Source organism: Lactuca virosa, chromosome 5 (genome assembly GCF_052849685.1).
Source record: "Lactuca virosa cultivar CGN04683 chromosome 5, Lactuca_virosa_CGN04683_v6, whole genome shotgun sequence".
NCBI classification, from domain to species: Eukaryota; Viridiplantae; Streptophyta; class Magnoliopsida; order Asterales; family Asteraceae; genus Lactuca; species Lactuca virosa.
The window spans coordinates 418,124,294-418,148,405 of record NC_136430.1 but is presented as its reverse complement, the minus strand read 5'-3'; the positions used below and the strand labels follow the sequence as shown (position 1 = coordinate 418,148,405).

General features: G+C 36.7%; 1 protein-coding gene across 2 annotated transcripts in view; it reads right to left on the bottom strand.

The window, feature by feature from the left end:
• Positions 1 to 280: 280 nt before the first annotated feature.
• LOC145112574 (dihydroorotate dehydrogenase) overlaps positions 281 to 24,112 on the bottom strand; it is a 37,425-nt gene continuing 13,593 nt past the window's right edge. The window contains exons 3-4 of one of the 2 annotated variants that reach the window (XM_079048725.1): positions 755 to 829; positions 281 to 589 (exon numbers count right to left, since the gene is read on the bottom strand). In XM_079048725.1, coding sequence (XP_078904851.1) covers positions 428 to 589; positions 755 to 829 — 237 coding nt within the window. In that variant the 3' untranslated portion in view covers positions 281 to 427. Of the gene's footprint in view, positions 590 to 754; positions 830 to 1,636; positions 1,701 to 24,112 lie in introns of those variants that run through there. The other variant, XM_079048726.1, reaches the window with a different exon arrangement.

Here is a 24,112-nt window from a genome sequence, read left to right as displayed (position 1 = left end):
GACTTTTTTGCATATTCCTCAGTCTGTATTAATATATTTAGTTATTTACTAACAAAACAAGGTTATTGAAGTTAAAATCGCATAATTATAACTGTTTTTACTATGATAATCAGTCTGATTACACTTATTTGTTACCTAAAGAAATTAGTTTGATCAAACATTGCTAAACATACAATTATAAATTCAATAAAAATATTCAAATTTTCAACACATTTCAAGGAAAACAATTTCAACCACTTGGACAACAATAAAAAAAATAAAAAGTTGGATAACAAACAGATACGAAAAAAATATCTATATTGTAGATCAAACACAAGTGACTTAAAAACGATTTTTGACTAAACATTAGAACGTGTAGGTAAAATAACTTTTGTTAACGTTATAAAAATATATAATAAAACATTATATTTAAAAGTAGCTTCCTTTCCTAATTCAACATGCTACAAACAAATTTGCCATTTGACAAAATTAGTCCCTCGGATTTCACAACCATGTCAAGAGTGAGAGGAACAAAACTTCGAGATGGGCCATAGAAATGTGGAAACACGTTGGAACCATCCACATCTTCATAAATCAATCCATCGCCAAGCTGCAACAAACAAGTCCAACTCACAAAAACAATTAATTCCATCAAAGTGATTACATAAAATTAAATAATCAAAATCAAGTTAGTTTTAACTAGTAGCAAATTGACTATTTTACCATAAATTATTATAGACGTGAGTGAAGATAATTGGACATGTAACTGTACTACCTTTTTACAATCAATCTGGAGCAGGAAAAGATACTTTGTAAAATTCAGGTAGAACGATTCTAAGACCCACTTTACCTACAAAATAAACGAATTATTTTGTCATGGATGCATACCATAAGGCTGTTGTTTCTATATTCTAAAGAAACCGATAGGTGCAGTTTTTGAATGGCTCGGTTTTGAGGTGTTCTCATGTTGTTTCAGGTTCAACGGTTCGATTTTAAACCGATTGTCGGTTTAATGAGGTGGGTCAGGTTTTTTGGGAACCGTGAAAACATATTTGATTACATTAAAGCATGATGCGGTTTTTCCAATGTCGGTTTCTTTTATACGAGACTTCAAGCCATGAAAACAGACTCATTAATAGCCAAGCAGCCTAATGACCAATCAAACTTCAAACCGAGAAAATTGAAAACACTTATTAAGTCATTTCTTTGATTCCATTTGCAGCCCACATGCACAAAGTAATGAGCTATCAACTCATTTCTTTGATACTTTCCCACCAACAAAAAAAAATAAGGATAAATTCAAACCAACAAAAGTTAATGATAAATTTCGACCAAGTGTACAAGCCATCTATGTGATATATTGTGTCATCAAAAATCCATCAAATGTATTTTGTCAATCCACTTGAGCATCCTAAATATGAAAAAAAAAGGACAAAAAATCCAAACGAAAACCACAATAATATATACGCCAAAACATAGTATGTTACTCACGTGCTAGCCTGTCGCCAAGTCGATCAACGTATATCCTTGAAAGATTTTTGCATTTTGAAATTGTATGTACGTAACAAATATATATATATATATATATATATATATATATATATATATATATATATGATAATAATAGTAAGTACCTCAAATATGAAGAAATCCTTACCGGTGTCTATAGCCACCAACTTCTCATTGAATTCATCTATTTGTTTGCTCGGCATAAGTGTGAACTAACAAGTAAAATACATATAACGGCTAGAGTTTCGTATTATTATCAAATAGGAGATACAAATATAAAAGAAGAGAAATACATAATTTATAGACTAGCTAATTAAGGTTTTCTAGCCAATGGGCCAACATAAACCCAATACAAAATAAAGTCCAAAATTTTATTAGGCTAACATTCCCCTTCAAACTCACAATGCAACAACAATAAACATTGAGAGTTTGTCAAATAGAAAATGAAATCGAAGAGCAGTAAATGGTTTCGTAAGAATATCAGCAATCTGCAAAATAGAAGGAACATAGAGAAGGGAGATAGTCCCTTCTAGAGATGATGTGTGAAATGACAATCAATCTCAATGTGTTTTGTGCACTCATGAAACATTGAATTTTTGGCAATCATTATCGTACTCTCGTTGTCACAATACAAAATGATGTAGATGGAAACACAAGGATTCAGAACTGTGTACCACGAAAATATCTCAAAATACGAAGAACGGTTCCCCAATGAACAGTAGAATAAGCAGTGACAAACTGGCTAACCACATGAACTGCATGAGCAATATCTGGTCTAGTGACAGTGAGGTAAACCAAACTCTCTACAATGGTACGATAAAGGCTTGGATCTAATAATGAGACCATCAGTTGGAGAATACTTTGCATTACTCTCTATAGGCATATCAACTGTCTGATCATCCTTGAGTCGTGCACGTTCAAACAAATCTAAAATATACTTCGTTTGAGAAAAAAGATAACCCTTTGGAGATTGAGAAACTTCAATCCCCAAGAAATAACGCAACAAGCTCAAGTTTTTCATAGCAAAATGGTGAGCCAATCATGCTTTAAAGACTATACCATCATGATCATCACCAGTAATGTAACACTTAAGTCGCCACGTAAGAACTCTTACTAATTATTTCATTTAATCATGGACTAGTCAAGAGTACGTTGGGCGTACACAAGGTACGCACGACGTACTCCTTAAGTGGTCACCAACTCATGCATGGTTGAGTTCTAACCCACAAGATCCGATTTTTATGACTTCATGCACCTTTAAGAGCCCAAAAGGACATCTAAAATGGTCTGGAGTAGTCCATACTCCATGAGACCAAGGTTATGAGACCAAAATATGCTAAGTTCTTCCCCAAACTTAGATCTAGACTTAGAATGAACAAGTTTCAGACTTTATACCTCCAATGAGCTAGAAATGATAAACAATATGTGGATCTACAAACTCCTTGTCCAAAGCTTCTCCTCAAGTCTTCTTCTTCTTCAAGATCACAAAAGAACACCCAAAAACTCTTTGTAAGCTCAAGAATGCCCTCAAGATGGCTAGGGTTTCGAGCTTAGCATAAAAAGACAATGGGGGCTGATAAGGTGATGAACTTGAACGACTTAATGAACTTAAATAGGGTGTAAATCCTAAAAATTAGGGTTTGCCACTGGCTTGAGTACGCCCTACGTACGCATGGGTACGCCCAACGTACGTAGGGGTTATCCCGATTCATGCCCTAGTCAAGAGTACGTTAGGCGTACACAAGGTACGCACGACGTACTCCCTTTGCATGCGTGAATCGGGATAACCCCAACGTACGTTGGGCGTACCCATGCGTACGTAGGGCGTACTCAAGCCAGGGGCAAACCCTAAGGAAGATAGAAATCCTTTTGGGCTCTTAAAGGTGCATGAAGTCATAAAAATCGGATCTTGTGGGTTAGAACTCAACCATGCATGAGTTGGTGACCACTTAAGGAAGATAGAAGGCTAAATCCATGGTTTAAGCCCCATTAAGTCATGCAAAAGCATAAAGTTGGCAACTTTATGGCTTAATACACTTTAAGGACCTTAGATCTGAATTTGGACGTCAAGAGCTTAATGTGTTAAGACTTTTGGAGAGATTTGGATGTCTGACCAGTACGTCGGGCATACTCTTAAGTACGTTGCGCATACTGGGCTTGCACCCCGATTTCGGATCAACTGCGTGCGTCGGGCGTACGAGCCAGGTACGTCGCGCGTAGGTCTGGCTGTAGGCTTTTGGAGTCTTAGGCTCGGGATTAGTTGGCTTTTTGCCTTATTTGGGTTTAGGCCTTGGGCCCTTTTGTGGTATCAGGTCATTTGTGGGCTTTAGGTCATTATGAAGCTCTCGGGCCTATGTTGGGCCTTAGGGTCCTTTTTGTTGGACTTGGAATACCTTTTGGGCCAGTATGGATTCGGGCCTTGGTGGGTTAGGCCCAATAAGGCGAGGACTAAAGTTTAGACCAATGGATTGGATTATGGACCTAATTTCTAATTAGGGTTTCATTATTTGTGATTTAGTGAGAGGATTATGTGAGTTAGCATCTCGAGTGTGATTTGATACCTTCAGTCTGAGGTGAGTTTCGTTCACTATATCCGTGGGTCGAAGGCACCAATGTCGGCCCACTAGATTATGTTTGTAGTATGATGATTGTCTTCGTGATAATTATCTGTTATGCTTGTATCTGGTTGATGTCTCTGTAACTCTTATTGTTATGATTATATGTGTTAGTAGTAGGGGTGAAATAGACCCGATAGCGGTTGAAAGATACCGAAGGGGTGAAATAGACCCAGTACCGGTTAAAAGATACCGAAGGGGGTGAAATAGACCCAGTACCGGTTGAAAGATACTGAAGGGGGTGAAATAGACCCAATATGTTTTTGACTGTTGTATATGTATGGTATGGGGTATTTTGGGGGAGCTCACTAAGCAATATGCTTACAGTTTTCAGTTTATGTTTTAGGTACTTCCAACTCGAAAGGGAAGGGTATGCCCTGATCGCACCGCATCCGCCCGTATTTTCCGCATTATATGATTTTGGGATTTGTACTCTGATTTTATTACACTATGGTGCATCTTTTGATGTTTTGACATGTTCATCAGACATTTTGGAATGAATTAAAAATGAAATTTTTATCTGTAAATTTTGGGACGCTTCAAGTAATAATCATGTCATCGACATATAAGGAAAAAATAATCCGACCTATACTCGTACACCGAATAAATAGAGTTGAATCATGATTACTTGGTCGAAAACCAAACGAAGTAATCATCGTATAAAATTTCTCAAACCAAGCACGAGGGGCTTGTTTGAGACCATATAGTGCCTTCCAAAGTCGACAAACTTCACCTGGTTGGTGAGCAATACCTAAGGGAGGAGACATGTATACTTCCTCATGAAGATCACCATTCAAGAACGCATGTTTGACATCCATCTGATAAATCTTGCATTGGCAAATGGAAGAAACTGCAATCAATGTGCGAACAATCGTCATTTTTGCAACATGAGCAAAAGTTTCCTCATAATTCATACCATACTTTTGCGCATGCCCTTTCGCAACAAGTCTGGCAACGCTCAACGGATCAATCAGACTTTGTTTTGATTTTATATACCCAACGACAACCAATCATGTGCTTTCTAGGCGAAAACGGAACCAGATCCCATGTACGAGTCTGATAAAGAATTGCAAGCTCCTCAGCCATAGTGGTCTCTCAAAGGGGATCATAGACAACCTCTTTGTACGATGATGGCTTCGAGAGACGATGTACATTAACAATAAGTGAGGCAAAGACTGGTAAGTAAAAGTAATAGACAAAGTCAGAAAGCTTTGTAGACTTATTATTCCGATAAGGCCTCGATGGTGGAGGATTCTGATCAGCTCTAAGCAGAGGATCAACAACGGGTGGTTGATCAGCGGCAGATGGTAGATCAGGTGGTGGATCAGTAACAGATGTTGGATTAGTGGCAAGTGGTGTATCATCAACATCAATGTTAAATGGATTAATAGTATGAAACTCCTCTCGAGTTGCATCATGTGACTGACCAGGAACGCTATAGAACGGAATGTGTTCTAAAAAGAGTGACATTGCGAGAGACATACAATTTTTTATTCGACGAATCATAACACCGATAACCTTTCTGGCCAATATTATACCCCAAAAATACACAAATGACTGATTTTGAAGACAACATATCTCTCTACATGAGGCTTCATGACAAAGCAGGTACACCCAAACACTCGTAATAAAGAATAATTTAGAAGTCGCCCAAACAAAATTTTATAAGGAGACTTCCCCGAAGTGTGCAATACGAATGCGATTAATAACGTAAGTAGCGATAATAACAGCTTCTCCCCCAAAGATATTGGGAACTTGAACAGAGAATAGTAAGGATCTTACAGTTTCTTATTGATGTCGATGTTTTCTTTTTACAACACCATTCTGTTGAGGGGTGTCTATACATGATAACTGATGCACAGTACCAACATATGCCAACAACTGTTTAAAATCATTGGAGGTAACCGGGGATTGGGCCCCACACATCAGAATGCACAATATCAATGGAAACGAATGACACTTGTATTAAACGGTAAAACAGAAAAAATTTCCAGTTTACAACCACAACAATCAAAAATATCATCAGTTCGCAAAGAATCTAACAAACCAGTGGAAACCAAAAACTATAAACATGATGCTAACACATGTCCCAAACGAGAATGTCAAAGATATTAAAAAAAACGACGAAGGACTTAAAAGAAAAGTCGATAAATCAACACTAGAGGCAATAACATCAAAAACATGTAGTTGCTCTAAAACATAAAGCTCTCCAAGTCTACGGCCTATCCCAATCACCCTCCGAGACCGAATGTCATGTACACAGCAGAACAAATCAGAAAAGAAGACCCAACAACCAGACTTACACAACTGACTGACCGAAACAAGATTCAAAACAAGTGTGAGAATATAATAGACATTTGTTGAAGATATATAAGGAGTGACAATATAACCAACACTCTCTACTGACATAGGTGTAACACTAATAGACATAAAAGAGAGGTGTACGAGATGATAATGAAGCAAAAGATGACAAATATGGTGACATGTGATAAGATGCACCAGAATCCAATATCCACAGGGATAAAGCAATACCTAAAGTGTTGGATGAAGAAAGACTTGAATGAGACATGGAAGCTGATATGGCAGTTGGATTGGCAGCAATGAACTGTCTGGACTGCTCAACAATTTGGGGATCCAAGGCTGATGGTGGTGTAAAATCTATCTCATTCTCAGCTGAAGGTGCAGCAGCATCGTACTGTGGTGGCCTAAAAGGTGGAAACGAGGAACGTGGCTAAAGTTGTCCAGAAGACTGAGACTGTGCAGGTGATCTGGTTTGTTGTTGTTGTTGATTTCCCTTGCTTAACAACAAAGGACAATTTGTTTTCCAATGGTTCTTCTTACAGAAAGCACACTCATTAAATGTAACTTTAGGACCAATCCTAGTTTGAAGACTGAGGTCGTTGTCGAACAACAAAGACAGTAGGAGTGGCTGTTTTGGGACCTTTGTCAGCATGGGACTTGATACGAATTTCTTCAGCAATCAACTCGTGAACAACCGAATCAACCATGGGAAGAGGTGTGCGATGCAAGATTGATCAACGCAAGCCTTCAAAATCTGAACGTAATGTCATCAAGAACTGAACCAAGCGTTGCTCTTCCTTTCTATCAGTATAAGGCTTAAAAGCCTTCAGCTCAGCAGGTTCTATAAGAGAGCCAACTGATCCAACCAATCCGACATAGCTGCATAGAATTCCTGAACACTGAGATTGTTCTGTTGGATGGCTCGAATATCAAACTCTAACTGAACTGCTTTGCAAAATTAGACTTAGTATACAGCCTATCCAAGTGATCCCAAACCTCCTTTGTTGTGTCATACTTCGCCAACTGAGTACCAATAGACTGGATAACAGAACTATTAATCCAAGTAATGATCTTGGAGTTATCAGTCTCCCATGAATCCAAAAAGGTTGTATAATTCACAGCCTTGTCATCTGTTGGTTTTTCCTTGTCACCTTTAACAATCCCCCACATACCCTTGCCTCGTAAGAAATTCTTCATTACATAACTCCATTATGCATAGTTCTTGCCATTGAGTTGGGTACTAACGGACCGAAAAGAATCATCTTTCGTGGCTATATTTCCAATAACAGTTCGATTCGCACAACATCGTGTCTGCCACAACTCGCCTCCAAAAACGAAAATACAAATGATCAATCGCGCTCTGATACATGTAAACTAACAAGTAAAAGACATAGAACGGCTAGGGTTTCGTATTATTATCAAATAAGAGGTACAAATACAAAAGAAGCGAAAGACGTAATTTATAGACTAGCTAATTAGGATTTCCTAGCTAATCGGCCAACATAAAACCCAATACAATAAGTACCAACTAGTTAAAGATAGGTCAGTGTAGATCGTAGCTAAACTTGTGCACAAACTAAGGCTTTCGCGGTCTTGATGCTAAGCAAACTTCTATACTTATCTATGACCTGATCGTTGGTACTAAATGTCGACTCTGATGTAACCATAGAGATCGGCATTGCCAAGTGTAACATCCCCCTCTGGCACGTATCACAATATTGTCCGCTTTGGGCTCCAGGCACGAAAACTTCCCAGGGGGTCACCCATCCCTGAATTGCTCTTGCCCGGGCACGCTTAACTGCAGAGTTCTTGTGGGATCTGCTGCCCTCACGACTTTAAAACGCGTTGTGACAAGGAAGGTATCCACACCCCTTATAAGGAAATGTTTCGTTCTCCTTCCAAGCCGATGTAGGATCAGGTGCAACCCACCTTCACCCCCCATTATAGGGTTCGACACCCCGTCGAACACATCGAACCGTGCCCTAGCTCTGATACCATTTGTAACATCCTCCTCTGGCATGTATCATAATATTGTCCGCTTTAGGCTCCCGGCACGAAAACTTCCCAGGGGGTCATCCATCCCTAAATTGCTCTCGCCCGGGCACGCTTAACTGCAGAGTTCTTATGGGATCTGCTGCCCTCACGAATTTAAAACGCGTTGTGAAAAGGAAGGTATCCACACCCCTTATAAGGAAATGTTTCGTTCTCCTTCCAAGCCGATGTAGGATCAGGTGCAACCCACCTTATGAAGATACTTGTCACCACATCTGGCATTTCGTTTGTCTCTTCAGTAGTAAGTTGATATAACCTTCCTTTGGCTTTCCCAGCTTCTGGTCCATTTCTTTTAGTGCCTGCTATTGCTTTTATTGGCTGAACATTCTTAGGCTTTGGGCAATTGTTCGCGAGATGCTCAGCTGAACCGCAACTGTAGCATGTCTTGTTCCTAGGACAGTTATTCATCATATGGCCAGGTTGACCACACTTATAACATACATTTATGCCCATCATACATTCCCCTGTATGCTTCTTATTGCATTTGGGACAAGTTGGTTTGTCAACTGTTATTGCACCTTCTTTTCTTGTCTTCTTGAATGCTCGACCAAAATTCTTCCCTTCAAACTTCCTTTTCTCACTTAACCGGTAGTTGTTTGGCTCATACCCATCTTTCTCAACTAGGATTGCTAGTTTCAGGCCTTCTTGAAAGGCCTTTGGTTGAGACATATTGATAAACCTTCGTAAATCTTTTCTTAAACCAGTTAGGAAACGTTTTACCTTGCTAGTTTCTGTTGTTATCATGTCAGTTGCAAATCAAGACTTTTCCAGAAATGTATCTGCATATTCTTCTACTCACTTGATTCCTTGTTCTAGTTTAATGAATTCCTCTTCCATCATATTCAGTCGAGCGTCTTGGCAAAATCTGCTATTGACTAGATTCTTGAATTCCTCCCATGGCATTGATGATGCTTCTGTGATGCCACGACTAGTTTGAATGGTTTTCCACCAATGGAGAGCGTTCAACTTCAGTTTAGTTGAAGCATACCTTACTCGTTGATCGATGGCGCACTGACATGTCTGGAAACAGCTCTCCATGTCATCAAGCCAATTCATCACTGCTATGGGTCCTCCTTTTTCGTTGAACTCAGAAGGACCTGCAGTAGTAAATGCTTTGTAGTCGCATCCGTGAGTACGACCATTATCACGTCCGTGCCTTGTATGATTTTCTTCGGGCGTTCCATGCACCGAGCTTTGATTCGTAGCCAATTGAATTTGAGCTATTATAGTCGGGAGACTTTCTTAGAGGCTTCGAGAGAGTTCTGCGGCTATATCAACTCCTCTAGCAGAGTTGTCTGGAATTGATGTAGGTCCGCTTCCTTGTCCCGATGGTCTTGTATTTCTTGGGTTGTTTCTATTCCTTTCTCGACTATTCATTCTACAAAATATCACTAATAATATGAATAACATTTATATTACATATGCGTCAATACAAAATTTGGGACATATAACATCAAAACTTAAGGAAATATTAAGGTTTCCTTTTTCCTGTCCCACTACAATATATATATATATATATATATATATATATATATATATTGGGGGAACCAGAATATCTTTGGTACTAAGTTGACATATTTGTATTCGTTTAATCCAGAATGTAGCCTTCCTTGCTATGTTGATGATTTTACTTTTCCAGAAGCATAGCCGATCTCTGGTCTTCATTGGAATAGATCGCTTTGCAACTTTCAAGTCCCTTTCGTATCTTTAATTGATGGTATCCTGATCGTAAATCGATTTTCGAGAAATAACTTGCTCCTTGCAATTGATCGAATAAATCATCTATCCGGGGTAAATGATATCGATTTTTTATCGTGACTTTATTTAATTCTCGATAGTCGATACACATTCGCATGGTCCCATCCTTCTTTTTAACAAACAATATTGGTGCTCTCCAAGGTGACGAGTTTGGGCGAATAAACCCTTTGTCAAGTAGTTCTTGCAACTGGGTCATAAGCTCTTGCATTTTAGAGGGTGCTAGCCTGTATGGTGCACGTGTTATGGGTACTGCTCCAGGTACCAAATCAATACAGAATTCAACTTGTGTATCAGGTGGTAATCCAAGTAGCTCATCAGGAAATACTTCTGGATATTCACCCACTACTGGTACCCCTTCTGTTGATTTCTTTTCCTTTTTAGTATCTATCACATATGCCAAGTAGGTTTCACATCCTTTGCATATTGACTTTCTTGCCTTTAAAATTAAGATAAGATTGACATGATTTTTCCTATGACTACTATAAATAATTATCTCCTTGCCATTCTTATCTTCAACCTTTACCATCTTCTTGTGACATATTATATAGGCTCAATTTTTAGACATCCAGTCTATACCTATTATGACATAAAATTCCCTAATAAATATTGACAATAGTTTAATGGCAAAGTGACATCTATACTCGAGTTCCCAATTTCGAGCATCTAGATCTTCAACTTGCTCTAAAACTCTTTCATACTCTTCTTGGTCTACCATTCAAAAATTTATGTATTTATAGTTGTCGATTTCTCCTATACTGACTTGTTCGATGATTTCGATATTTTCTTGAATATACGAATATTCAATTTGATCTTCTTGGATTTGATCCTCGTCTGATTCTGCCTTCTACTAAAAGATTAAATTTATTAATAATAATGACAAAATAAGATATTTATTTATTTATTTTTTAGATAAAATATTAATATTAAAGAAATAACTCAGGATGTCAAAATTTAGGGAAATAAGAAAATTTTCCCTATCTGTTGATTCTATACATTCCGAATAACTTAGGATGTCAAAATTTAGGGAAATAAGAAAATTTTCCGTATCTGTTGATTCTATATGTTCCGAATATGTATATATATATATATATATATATATATATATATATATATATATTATCCTTATGCTGCTTCTTTAGAGGGTGGAGGTTTAATCAAGCAGGTAGTGGTAATAACCGAGCTCGTCTTGCATCTGGAGTATTTGGACTTGGTTTTCATCTAAAAGTTGGGTTTTTAGTTCCAGTTTTGCTCTTGTTTCTTTAAGCTCTTCTTCCAAAGCCATGATATAAGTTCTCTACTCGTATGCTTCTTGCTGAGCGAGATAACATTGTTGATTGACCTCAGTTATCATGTTTAGCAGCTCGTTTATATAAGCCGATTTCTGGTTTGCAAAATCATAGTGATTTTCTCCAACATAAGATGCAGCATCTGGTGGTGGAGGATGCGCCACACGAGGTGGAGGTATAACCTCTTCTTCTGGCCAAATCATCTCTTCCCATGGAAGCTTGCTTATGAAGTTGTTATTGGCTTCTGAGAGTTCATCATCAGAGATGAAAATAATTGGTGCAAAGTTTTGGTATGGACCAACTTGGTTAATCGGCACCGGACATTCCAGAGGGTGATTTATTGGGTTTGGTTCCTTGCGCCTAACTCCAGAAGGGCCTTCACCGAGCTTTTTAAACATCTGAAACATGTATTCGTGACAGAGTATATCTATATATATAATTATATAAAGAAAATCAAAGCTATTAAATCTTTATTTTTAATTTAAGTCTAAGTCTAAGTTAGTCTTGGTTTAACCTAGATCATTTGGACTAATGCTCTGATACCAACTTGTCATGCCCCGTCCCTTCTGGTACTAATATTTAATTTAACTATGTCATTTAGTAAAAACATCTTTATTACATAAAGAGAAATTTATTACATATAAACTGGTAAACATGGAATATAAAATACTATCGTATTAACTTATATCACTTCAACTTATTTATAGAAAACTACTGTAAGGTCCTAAAAACGGATCTTTACCAATGATCAAGCAACAAACAATCAAAAGAAATCAGAATGAGAGTAGAAGTAGAAAAGAAATCAAGCTTGCACACGTTTATTGCTGAAAACGTCTGGTACAACTCGATACACTTGGCCGTAATCTCTAGAGCATCAACAACCTGACAATGACCTACAACTCCTCTATTTATACTAGACTTGGGCCGCAAACAGGGTTTACGGCCGTAAACAGGCTTACGACCGTAAACTCACCATATGGCCGTAAACTCACTAACAACCCACTAAATGCACTAAAGACTCAAAATAAACTATTACAATGAAAGCCTAGACCAAACCATTTACTGGACCCTTCAACTACTTCATGTGGTCCCTTACTCATGTTGTCCTGAGATACATACAAGAATACATAAGCTTTTAAGCTCAGTGAGTAATTATGGTTTTGATCATTTAAGAGTAATAATTTATGCATGCTTTAAAACATTTCTTTGAGATCTCATGGTTACATGTAAGTAGGCCAAAACTGTTAAGAGGTTAGCTAACCTCGGGATCCATAAAAGGCTGTCCCATAAGGTCCGGTTGCAAGTCGGTCCTTCATACCATACCCCCGTACGATGGGTATTTAAATGGCCAAACTTAACATGTATAAAACTTTCATGCTATCTTGATAATATACCATAAACATGCTCTTTAAAACATTAAACAATAATAAAGTAGTATAACTAATGTACTATAAAACATGTTTTTAAAACATTAAGCAATTAATCATGGCAAAGTAATTTACAACATATTATAGCATGTATGTATCCCATTAAATTACATAAGTACTCACTTTGCTTTAGATTGAACCTTTATGCTTTTAAAGCCTTCCTTCTACTGATTATTTGTAAATGATTTTGTTTTGGAATGAAGAAAAATGGTAATATGGTTAATATGACTTGTTCCTATGTTGTAGAACTTGTAAGCACCTTAGAAAGCATGATATAAGCATTTGTAAGCTACTTGTGTGCTTGTTTACTTAGGTTTAACTTTTCTTGCTAATGAAATATTACACTTTTTCTATAGCAATCATTAGTTGTTTATGGCTTTCCTTTATACAAGTGAGTCATATACTTAATTATATGTATCTATATAAACAATAAAAATATACCTTTGTTGTAAAATTTTCTATCTCTGAAAACAGGGCTGTTACACCTTCTCACCCTTATTAGAATTTCGCCCTCGAAATTTTATTCGAAAAGGTGTGGGTATTTATTGCGAATTTCTGACTCGACTTCCCATGTTGCTTCCAACCCATGAGAGCAAACCCAGATGAATTTGAAAAATGGGTTACTGAGATTTCACTAATCTTACAGACAAACCCAGATGAATTTGAAAAAGCAAAAAATGTTCTTATACTTTTAGAACACAAAACTGATGGAATTGTGCAAAAGTTCCTAAGAAACAATAATTGGAATGAAGATTTGCATGGTTCAGATCTTTTTGATAATCTTATAAATGTCATATACACTACTTTCTTAGGTCTTGATTATATTTCTAATAAAGACTTTACCATTAATAAGAAAGTTGACGTAGCAAGAGTTTCAATGACAAAACTCCAGTTACATGATATTAGTCTTCTCGACAAATACACATGTATGTATGAATCATATCTATATGATATTCCCCAGAGAAGTGAATATGCACAATGGATATCTGCTTATCTAATGAAAATTCCAATGATTGGAGAAATCTGTACTGAAAGATGGAAAAAAGAAGCTACTGGAGAAATCCAGCAAACCAGTCTTTCTTATGCAACAAAAATTGCAAAGGAAGAAATTGATAGAATCTGTCAAGACAGATATAAACAACAAAAACTCAAAACAATAAGTAAAGATTGTTGTAGCATTCTCTCTGATTTCAAAAACTTTGATATTGGAAGGAAAACTTATACTAAGAAAAAATATAAAAACAAAAAGAAATACAAATCTTTCTGGAAAAAGAAAAGAATAAAATTTTCACCAGGAAAATACTTCAAAAAACCTTCAAAAGAATCACCTAAGAAGACTACTTCCTGTCCACAAGGAAAGAAAAAATGTAGATGTTGGATCTGCAATGAAGAAGGACACTATGCCAATGAATGTCCAAATAGAAAAAAATATCCTGACAAAGTCAAGGTTTTACAAACTGCTAATAATGGAGGTTATGAAGCTCTTGAAGAGGAGTATGAATGTATACAACATGTCTTTACATTTCATGTTGAAACTGATTCTTCATCAAATTCTGATGAAAACGAATCAACCACGGATGACTCAGACTAGTCTCATACAGGCTCCACTTTTTAGGGAGGATGAGTTTAACCATTTTTGCGCAAACCTCCAGAAGATTAATGATTCCCTTATCATGAATCTCACTAATCCAAACTCTATTTATGTTTCTGCCTTCCTTAACTTTAAAGGATATAAGAAATTTAGAGTACATTGTTTTGTAGACACAGGTGCATCTTTATGTCTTGCAAGCAAATTCATCATTCCGGATGAGCTCTGGGAAAATGCTCCCAAAGAAATTTGTGCCACTATTGCAAATGGTGAAACCATAAAGATAAATAAAGTTTGTAGAAATATTAATCTCGAACTTTCAGGAGAACATTTCAACGTTCCCACTATTTACCAACAAAATTCAGGAATTGATATCATAATTGGTAACAACTTTTGTCAAGTTTATGGACCATTTATACAATGGATAGATAGAATTGCCTTTCATCTTAATAATGATATGGTAATTATAAAAAAGGTCACAGAAGCCTATAGCAAAGGAAAACCAGGTTTTCTCGAAACTCAAGAAAAAGGCTCTAAAGAAAAACAAATTACGGGTACTAATATAACCCAAGAAGGAATTAATAAAGAAATGATTATTTCTATTCAAACTACCAGGTTCAAACAGATTGAAGATCTTCTTGAAAAAGTTTGTTCTGAAAATCCTATTGATCCAGATAAAACCAAAGGATGGATGAAAGCTTCAATTAAGCTCATTAATCCCAAAACGGTTATTAGAGAAAAACCTATGGTTTACTCTCTACAAGATAGAGAAGAATTCTCCAAACAAATCAAGGAATTACTTGATATGAGACTAATTATAGAATCAAAATCCCCTCATATGTCCCCTGTCTTTCTTGTCAATAAAGAAGCAGAAAAAAAAAGAGGAAAGAAGCGCATGGTTGTCAACTACAAAGCAATCAATGATGCAACTATTGGAGACTCACATAATCTTCCCAATATGCATGAACTTTTGACTCTTCTACGAGGAAAAAATATGTATTCAAGTTTTGACTGCAAGTCAGGTTTCTGGTAAGTCCTACTTGATGAAGAATCGCAGCTTCTCACTGCCTTCACATGTCCTGATGGACTCTTTCAATGGAAAGTACTGCCCTTTGGGCTTAAACAAGCTCCTAGTATTTTTCAAAGACACATGCAGAACGCCCTTCGAGGACTTGAAGGTTTCTGTACTGTATACGTTGATGACATCATGGTCTTCAGCAAAGATGAACAAGAGCACTATGTTCATGTTACACAGGTTCTCAGAACCATTTTAAAATATAGAATAATACTTTCAAAAAAGAAATCTCATCTTTTCAAAACAAAAATTAATTTTTTGGGTTTAGAAATAAATGAGGGTACTCATTGTCCTCAAAAGCATATTCTTGAACATTTACATGACTTTCCAAATGTTTTAGAAGACAAAAAACAACTGCAAAGATTTCTTGGTGTTTTAACTTACGCTGAAACATATATTGAAAAACTTGCAGTCATGAGAAAACCTTTACAGGTAAAATTGAAAAAAGATGTCATCTGGAATTGGTCAAATGCTGATACAGACTACATCAAAAAGATAAAGAAAGTTTTAATCAATTTTCCAAAACTTTATCTTCCAAACATTGAAGACAGTTTAATTATTGAAACTGATGCTTCTGATGAATTTTGGGGAGGTGTTTTAAAAGCTAAAACCCCCAAAAATGAAGAACAAATTTGCAGGTACACCTCTGGCAGTTTCAAGGCAGCCGAGAAAAACTACCATAGGAATGAAAAAGAATTACTCACTGTAAAAAGAGTTATTACAAAATTCTCTGTATATTTAACACCAGTAAATTTCCTGGTTCGTACAGATAATAAAAATTTTACTTATTTCCTCCGAACTAAGATTGCAGGAGACAACAAATTAGGCCGACTAATACGTTGGCAAGAGTGGTTCTCACGATATACTTTCACTGTTGAACATCTCGCAGGAAATAAAAATGTACTGGCAGACTGCCTCACCCGTGACTTCAGGTATACCTTACATCATCCATGATCTCACTTGCTCCTCTCGAGCCCTATAAAAGGATATGATCCTCATGACATATTCCTCACAAAAAACTTCACCTACAAAAAAGAGAGGGGGAGATTAGAGAGAAAAGTAAACAAAAATTGAGTTTACAAAAATGGAAGACCTCAACACTTTGAGGATAAAGAAACAAATGCTCCTCATTGAGCAATCTGCAATTGAGCAGAAAATCAACTTGTATGAACAAGTAACAACGGTCACCAATGTACCGGAAAGCGAAAGCTTAAAAACAAAGGCTATTCCAGTGCAAACGGCACCTGGTAAAGAATCGAAAAATTCGTTGAAAGCTGATGCTTTGCTAAAAAGCATAATAAAGGAGACAGCTACTCCTCTTCCTGAAGGAAAAACTAGCTTATTGGTTAACCCCAATCCTTGTACTGAAGGAATCAGTAAAATGACAACTTTGTCACCCACCAACAAATCTGTGCAGGAGTTTACACCAGATTACAAAAAAACTCTTAACAAAGAAGCTGAAAGATTTTATGTAATCTACAAAGGACCACATGCCGGTGTTCATACTGACTGGGGAATTACAGAAACTTTCTGTAAAGCTGATAAAGTTACTTGCAAAAAATTCAGAAATGAAACATCTGCAAGATTAAGCCTTGCCACCTATCAAGATGATACAAGCAAAACTAACCAACCGCTTCTTCGACCAAAAATCCAAAAAGTCAAAGAAGCTCACAGAGACCAAAGGTTTGACGTTCCAATTGACGTTCAACAAACGGTTAACTATCCTGAAATCTCTTTTGAAGATTTCAGAACAATCTGGAAGAAAGCAAGAGCTGCATGCCCAGAAGATCTTATTTATGAAAAGTTTTTCACTACGGATAAGAAGACAAAAAGTCTGTTCAACTTCCTCGAAGGAGCAGATGCAAATTTAGTCTACCAAGCTATTCAAGCTGGACTAATCGACAATATCTACCCAAGTTGCAACCTTCAAGAACTCAAATTCTTCCCAAGCAGCATGGTAGAATCCATTAAGAACTTTCGAAAGAAAGTACTTAAAGCAAAAGATAACCCGATCTACATCAGATGCATCTCTTCACTCCCAGAATGGATTCAAGAATCAACTCTTTCTTCATACCCTTTTCTGGAAATTGGTCTTTCTAAAACCAATAGAGAAATTGAACAATCTCGACCAATGGAGGATAAAGATCTACCATTCACAGAAATTCTTCATCCCAATCGCATCAATGGGTTAAGAAGAATCTCAGAAAAAATCATTGAGATTATCTCTGGTTCAAAAAAGAAGATTAATTATACCAACTCACATTGTATAATTACAAGCTGGAGTTACAACAACACCAGTCAAGAAGATCTTCGTCAAGCCTCTATGTTTGGCAAAAAATTCATGAACAATACCATGGAAGTCTCCAACGCTACACACCAACACTTCTGCCGACATGCAGAACAACTTTTCGAAGAACATCTCTGTCACTTTTGCGAAAGCAAAGATTCGGAGACAAAGGAGGGGCCCTCCTCTGAAGATGACAAATCCTCATCATCTTAATAAAAGATGCTCCGCACACTTCCATCCACTCAGAAAAATAATACGTCTTACCTTTTAGAGATGCCTTCCAGCTATCCACAATAATGTAATTCGTTAGTGGAGAGAAAGTCATCCCTGACGTAACAAACAATTATCAGACCCTCTCAATGTATCTATAAATTGAGAGTTATGTTTTCATTAAGGGCATCGCAATAACGAGTGCAAGAAAAACACTCTCTATCCTATAAAATTTTAATGTCTTGTGAGTAAAATCTCCCTTAGAAGGGAGAAGATGTAAAATATTGTAAGAGTACTCCCATCTTGGGAGCTCTTTTATCAATAAATCCATGTTTTGTTATACTTGAGTATTCATACAAAATAGAGTCATGAAACCTGTAAGTGACAGAGTGTCAGGTCGACGATGGTCAACAGTACCACAGGCATGAGGCCAACAGGGAAAGCAACCACACAGACCAAAGGATGACACAGGCTGGCTTGAATAGTTTCTATCTATATAAGTAATACTCCTACTCCAAAACACTTATTGATTAAATGAGTTTTCTCTTTACAATCTTTGCATCTATTCCTTTCTTCTTGTTAAAGACAATTTACCGCATTCTTGTTAAAGACAATTTACCGCACAAAACCGCACACACATATCAAACTGGTATCAGAGCCGGCACTGTCGACGATGGTCTTTAACTTGTACTGTCGACGATGGTTAAAGACAATTTACAGGCTTAACCTGTATTGTCGACAATGGTCAACAGTACCGCAGGCATGAGGCTAACAGGGAAAGCAACCACACAGACCAAAGGATGACACAGGCTGGCTTGAATAGTTTCTATCTATGTAAGTAATACTCCTACTCCAAAACACTTATTGATTAAATGAGTTTTCTCTTTACAATCTTTGCATCTATTCCCTTCTTCTTGTTAAAGAAGGGAATAGATGCAAAGATTGTAAAGAGAAAACTCATTTAATCAATAAGTGTTTTGCATCTATTCCCTTCTTCTTGAATAGTTTCTATCTATGTAAGTAATACTCCTACTCCAAAACACTTATTGATTAAATGAGTTTTCTCTTTACAATCTTTGCATCTATTCCCTTCTTCTTGTTAAAGACAATTTACCGCATTCTTGTTAAAGACAATTTACCGCACAAAACCGCACACACATATCAAACTGGTATCAGAGCCGGCACTGTCGACGATGGTCTTTAACTTGTACTGTCGACGATGGTTAAAGACAATTTACAGGCTTAACCTGTATTGTCGACAATGGTCAACAGTACCGCAGGCATGAGGCCAACAGGGAAAGCAACCACACAGACCAAAGGATGACACAGGCTGGCTTGAATAGTTTCTATCTATGTAAGTAATACTCCTACTCCAAAACACTTATTGATTAAATGAGTTTTCTCTTTACAATCTTTGCATCTATTCCCTTCTTCTTGTTAAAGAAGGGAATAGATGCAAAGATTGTAAAGAGAAAACTCATTTAATCAATAAGTGTTTTGCATCTATTCCCTTCTTCTTGAATAGTTTCTATCTATGTAAGTAATACTCCTACTCCAAAACACTTATTGATTAAATGAGTTTTCTCTTTACAATCTTTGCATCTATTCCCTTCTTCTTGTTAAAGAAGGGAATAGATGCAAAGATTGTAAAGAGAAAACTCATTTAATCAATAAGTGTTTTGGAGTAGGAGTATTACTTACATAGATAGAAACTATTCAAGCCAGCATGTGTCATCCTTTGGTCTGTGTGGTTGATTTCCCTGTTGGCCTCATGCCTGCGGTACTGTTGACCATCGTCGACCTGACACTTTGTCACTTACAGGTTTCATGACTCTATTTCAGGGAAAGCAACCACACAGACCAAAGGATGACACAGACTGGCTTGAATAGTTTCTATCTATGTAAGTAATACTCCTACTCCAAAACACTTATTGATTAAATGTGTTTTCTCTTTACAATCTTTGCATCTATTCCCTTCTTCTTGTTAAAGACAATTATAACAACTGGAATACTTTTCAAGAGCTTCATAACCTCCATTATTAGCGGTTTGTAAAACACTTATTGATTAAATGAGTTTTCTCTTTACAATCTTTGCATCTATTCCCTTCTTGTCAATAAAGAAGCGCATGGTTGTCAAAGATGTAAAATATTGTAAGAGTACTCCCATCTTGGGAGCTCTTTTATCAATAAATCCATGTTTTGTTATACTTGAGTGTTCATACAAAATAGAGTCATGAAACCTGTAAGTGACAGAGTGTCAGGTCGACGATGGTCAACAGTACCGCAGGCATGAGGCCAACAGGGAAAGCAACCACACAGACCAAAGGATGACACAGGCTGGCTTGAATAGTTTCTATCTATGTAAGTAATACTCCTACTCCAAAACACTTATTGATTAAATGAGTTTTCTCTTTACAATCTTTGCATCTATTCCCTTCTTCTTGTTAAAGACAATTTACCGCATTCTTGTTAAAGACAATTTACCGCACAAAACCGCACACACATATCAAACTGGTATCAGAACAAGAAGATACTGAATCAGAACAAGAAGATAACTTTAAAAAAGAGCTCCCAAGATGGGAGTACTCTTACAATATTTTACATCTTCTCCCCTCTAAGGGAGATTTTACTCACAAGACATTAAAATTTGATAGGATAGAGAGTGTTTTTCTTGCACTCGTTATTACGATGCCCTTAATGAAAACATAACTCTCAATTTATAGATACATTGAGAGGGTCTGATAATTGTTTGTTACGCCAGACATGACGTTTCTCTCCACTAACGAATTACATTATTGTGGATAGCTGGAAGGCATCTCTAAAAGGTAAGACGTATTATTTTTCTGAGTGGATGGAAGTGTGCGGAGCATCTTTTATTAAGATGATGAGGATTTGTCATCTTCAGAGGAGGGCCCCTCCTTTGTCTCCGAATCTTTGCTTTCGCAAAAGTGACAGAGATGTTCTTCGAAAAGTTGTTCTGCATGTCGGCAGAAGTGTTGGTGTGTAGCGTTGGAGACTTCCATGGTATTGTTCATGAATTTTTTGCCAAACATAGAGGCTTGACGAAGATCTTCTTGACTGGTGTTGTTGTAACTCCAGCTTGTAATTATACAATGTGAGTTGGTATAATTAATCTTCTTTTTTGAACCAGAGATAATCTCAATGATTTTTTCTGAGATTCTTCTTAACCCATTGATGCGATTGGGATGAAGAATTTCTGTGAATGGTAGATCTTTATCCTCCATTGGTCGAGATTGTTCAATTTCTCTATTGGTTTTAGAAAGACCAATTTCCAGAAAAGGGTATGAAGAAAGAGTTGATTCTTGAATCCATTCTGGGAGTGAAGAGATGCATCTGATGTAGATCGGGTTATCTTTTGCTTTAAGTACTTTCTTTCGAAAGTTCTTAATGGATTCTACCATGCTGCTTGGGAAGAATTTGAGTTCTTGAAGGTTGCAACTTGGGTAGATATTGTCGATTAGTCCAGCTTGAATAGCTTGGTAGACTAAATTTGCATCTGCTCCTTCGAGGAAGTTGAACAGACTTTTTGTCTTCTTATCCGTAGTGAAAAACTTTTCATAAATAAGATCTTCTGGGCATGCAGCTCTTGCTTTCTTCCAGATTGTTCTGAAATCTTCAAAAGAGATTTCAGGATAGTTAACCGTTTGTTGAACGTCAATTGGAACGTCAAACCTTTGGTCTCTGTGAGCTTCTTTGACTTTTTGGATTTTTGGTCGAAGAAGCGGTTGGTTAGTTTTGCTTGTATCATCTTGATAGGTGGCAAGGCTTAATCTTGCAGATGTTTCATTTCTGAATTTTTTGCAAGTAACTTTATCAGCTTTACAGAAAGTTTCTGTAATTCCCCAGTCAGTATGAACACCGGCATGTGGTCCTTTGTAGATTACATAAAATCTTTCAGCTTCTTTGTTAAGAGTTTTTTTGTAATCTGGTGTAAACTCCTGCACAGATTTGTTGGTGGGTGACAAAGTTGTCATTTTACTGATTCCTTCAGTACAAGGATTGGGGTTAACCAATAAGCTAGTTTTTCCTTCAGGAAGAGGAGTAGCTGTCTCCTTTATTATGCTTTTTAGCAAAGCATCAGCTTTCAACGAATTTTTCGATTCTTTACCAGGTGCCGTTTGCACTGGAATAGCCTTTGTTTTTAAGCTTTCGCTTTCCGGTACATTGGTGACCGTTGTTACTTGTTCATACAAGTTGATTTTCTGCTCAATTGCAGATTGCTCAATGAGGAGCATTTGTTTCTTTATCCTCAAAGTGTTGAGGTCTTCCATTTTTGTAAACTCAATTTTTGTTTACTTTTCTCTCTAATCTCCCCCTCTCTTTTTTGTAGGTGAAGTTTTTTGTGAGGAATATGTCATGAGGATCATATCCTTTTATAGGGCTCGAGAGGAGCAAGTGAGATCATGGATGATGTAAGGTATACCTGAAGTCACGGGTGAGGCAGTCTGCCAGTACATTTTTATTTCCTGCGAGATGTTCAACAGTGAAAGTATATCGTGAGAACCACTCTTGCCAACGTATTAGTCGGCCTAATTTGTTGTCTCCTGCAATCTTAGTTCGGAGGAAATAAGTAAAATTTTTATTATCTGTACGAACCAGGAAATTTACTGGTGTTAAATATACAGAGAATTTTGTAATAACTCTTTTTACAGTGAGTAATTCTTTTTCATTCCTATGGTAGTTTTTCTCGGCTGCCTTGAAACTGCCAGAGGTGTACCTGCAAATTTGTTCTTTATTTTTGGGGGTTTTAGCTTTTAAAACACCTCCCCAAAATTCATCAGAAGCATCAGTTTCAATAATTAAACTGTCTTCAATGTTTGGAAGATAAAGTTTTGGAAAATTGATTAAAACTTTCTTTATCTTTTTGATGTAGTCTGTATCAGCATTTGACCAATTCCAGATGACATCTTTTTTCAATTTTACCTGTAAAGGTTTTCTCATGACTGCAAGTTTTTCAATATATGTTTCAGCGTAAGTTAAAACACCAAGAAATCTTTGCAGTTGTTTTTTGTCTTCTAAAACATTTGGAAAGTCATGTAAATGTTCAAGAATATGCTTTTGAGGACAATGAGTACCCTCATTTATTTCTAAACCCAAAAAATTAATTTTTGTTTTGAAAAGATGAGATTTCTTTTTTGAAAGTATTATTCTATATTTTAAAATGGTTCTGAGAACCTGTGTAACATGAACATAGTGCTCTTGTTCATCTTTGCTGAAGACCATGATGTCATCAACGTATACAGTACAGAAACCTTCAAGTCCTCGAAGGGCGTTCTGCATGTGTCTTTGAAAAATACTAGGAGCTTGTTTAAGCCCAAAGGGCAGTACTTTCCATTGAAAGAGTCCATCAGGACATGTGAAGGCAGTGAGAAGCTGCGATTCTTCATCAAGTAGGACTTACCAGAAACCTGACTTGCAGTCAAAACTTGAATACATATTTTTTCCTCGTAGAAGAGTCAAAAGTTCATGCATATTGGGAAGATTATGTGAGTCTCCAATAGTTGCATCATTGATTGCTTTGTAGTTGACAACCATGCGCTTCTTTCCTCTTTTTTTTTCTGCTTCTTTATTGACAAGAAAGACAGGGGACATATGAGGGGATTTTGATTCTATAATTAGTCTCATATCAAGTAATTCCTTGATTTGTTTGGAGAATTCTTCTCTATCTTGTAGAGAGTAAACCATAGGTTTTTCTCTAATAACCGTTTTGGGATTAATGAGCTTAATTGAAGCTTTCATCCATCCTTTGGTTTTATCTGGATCAATAGGATTTTCAGAACAAACTTTTTCAAGAAGATCTTCAATCTGTTTGAACCTGGTAGTTTGAATAGAAATAATCATTTCTTTATTAATTCCTTCTTGGGTTATATTAGTACCCGTAATTTGTTTTTCTTTAGAGCCTTTTTCTTGAGTTTCGAGAAAACCTGGTTTTCCTTTGCTATAGGCTTCTGTGACCTTTTTTATAATTACCATATCATTATTAAGATGAAAGGCAATTCTATCT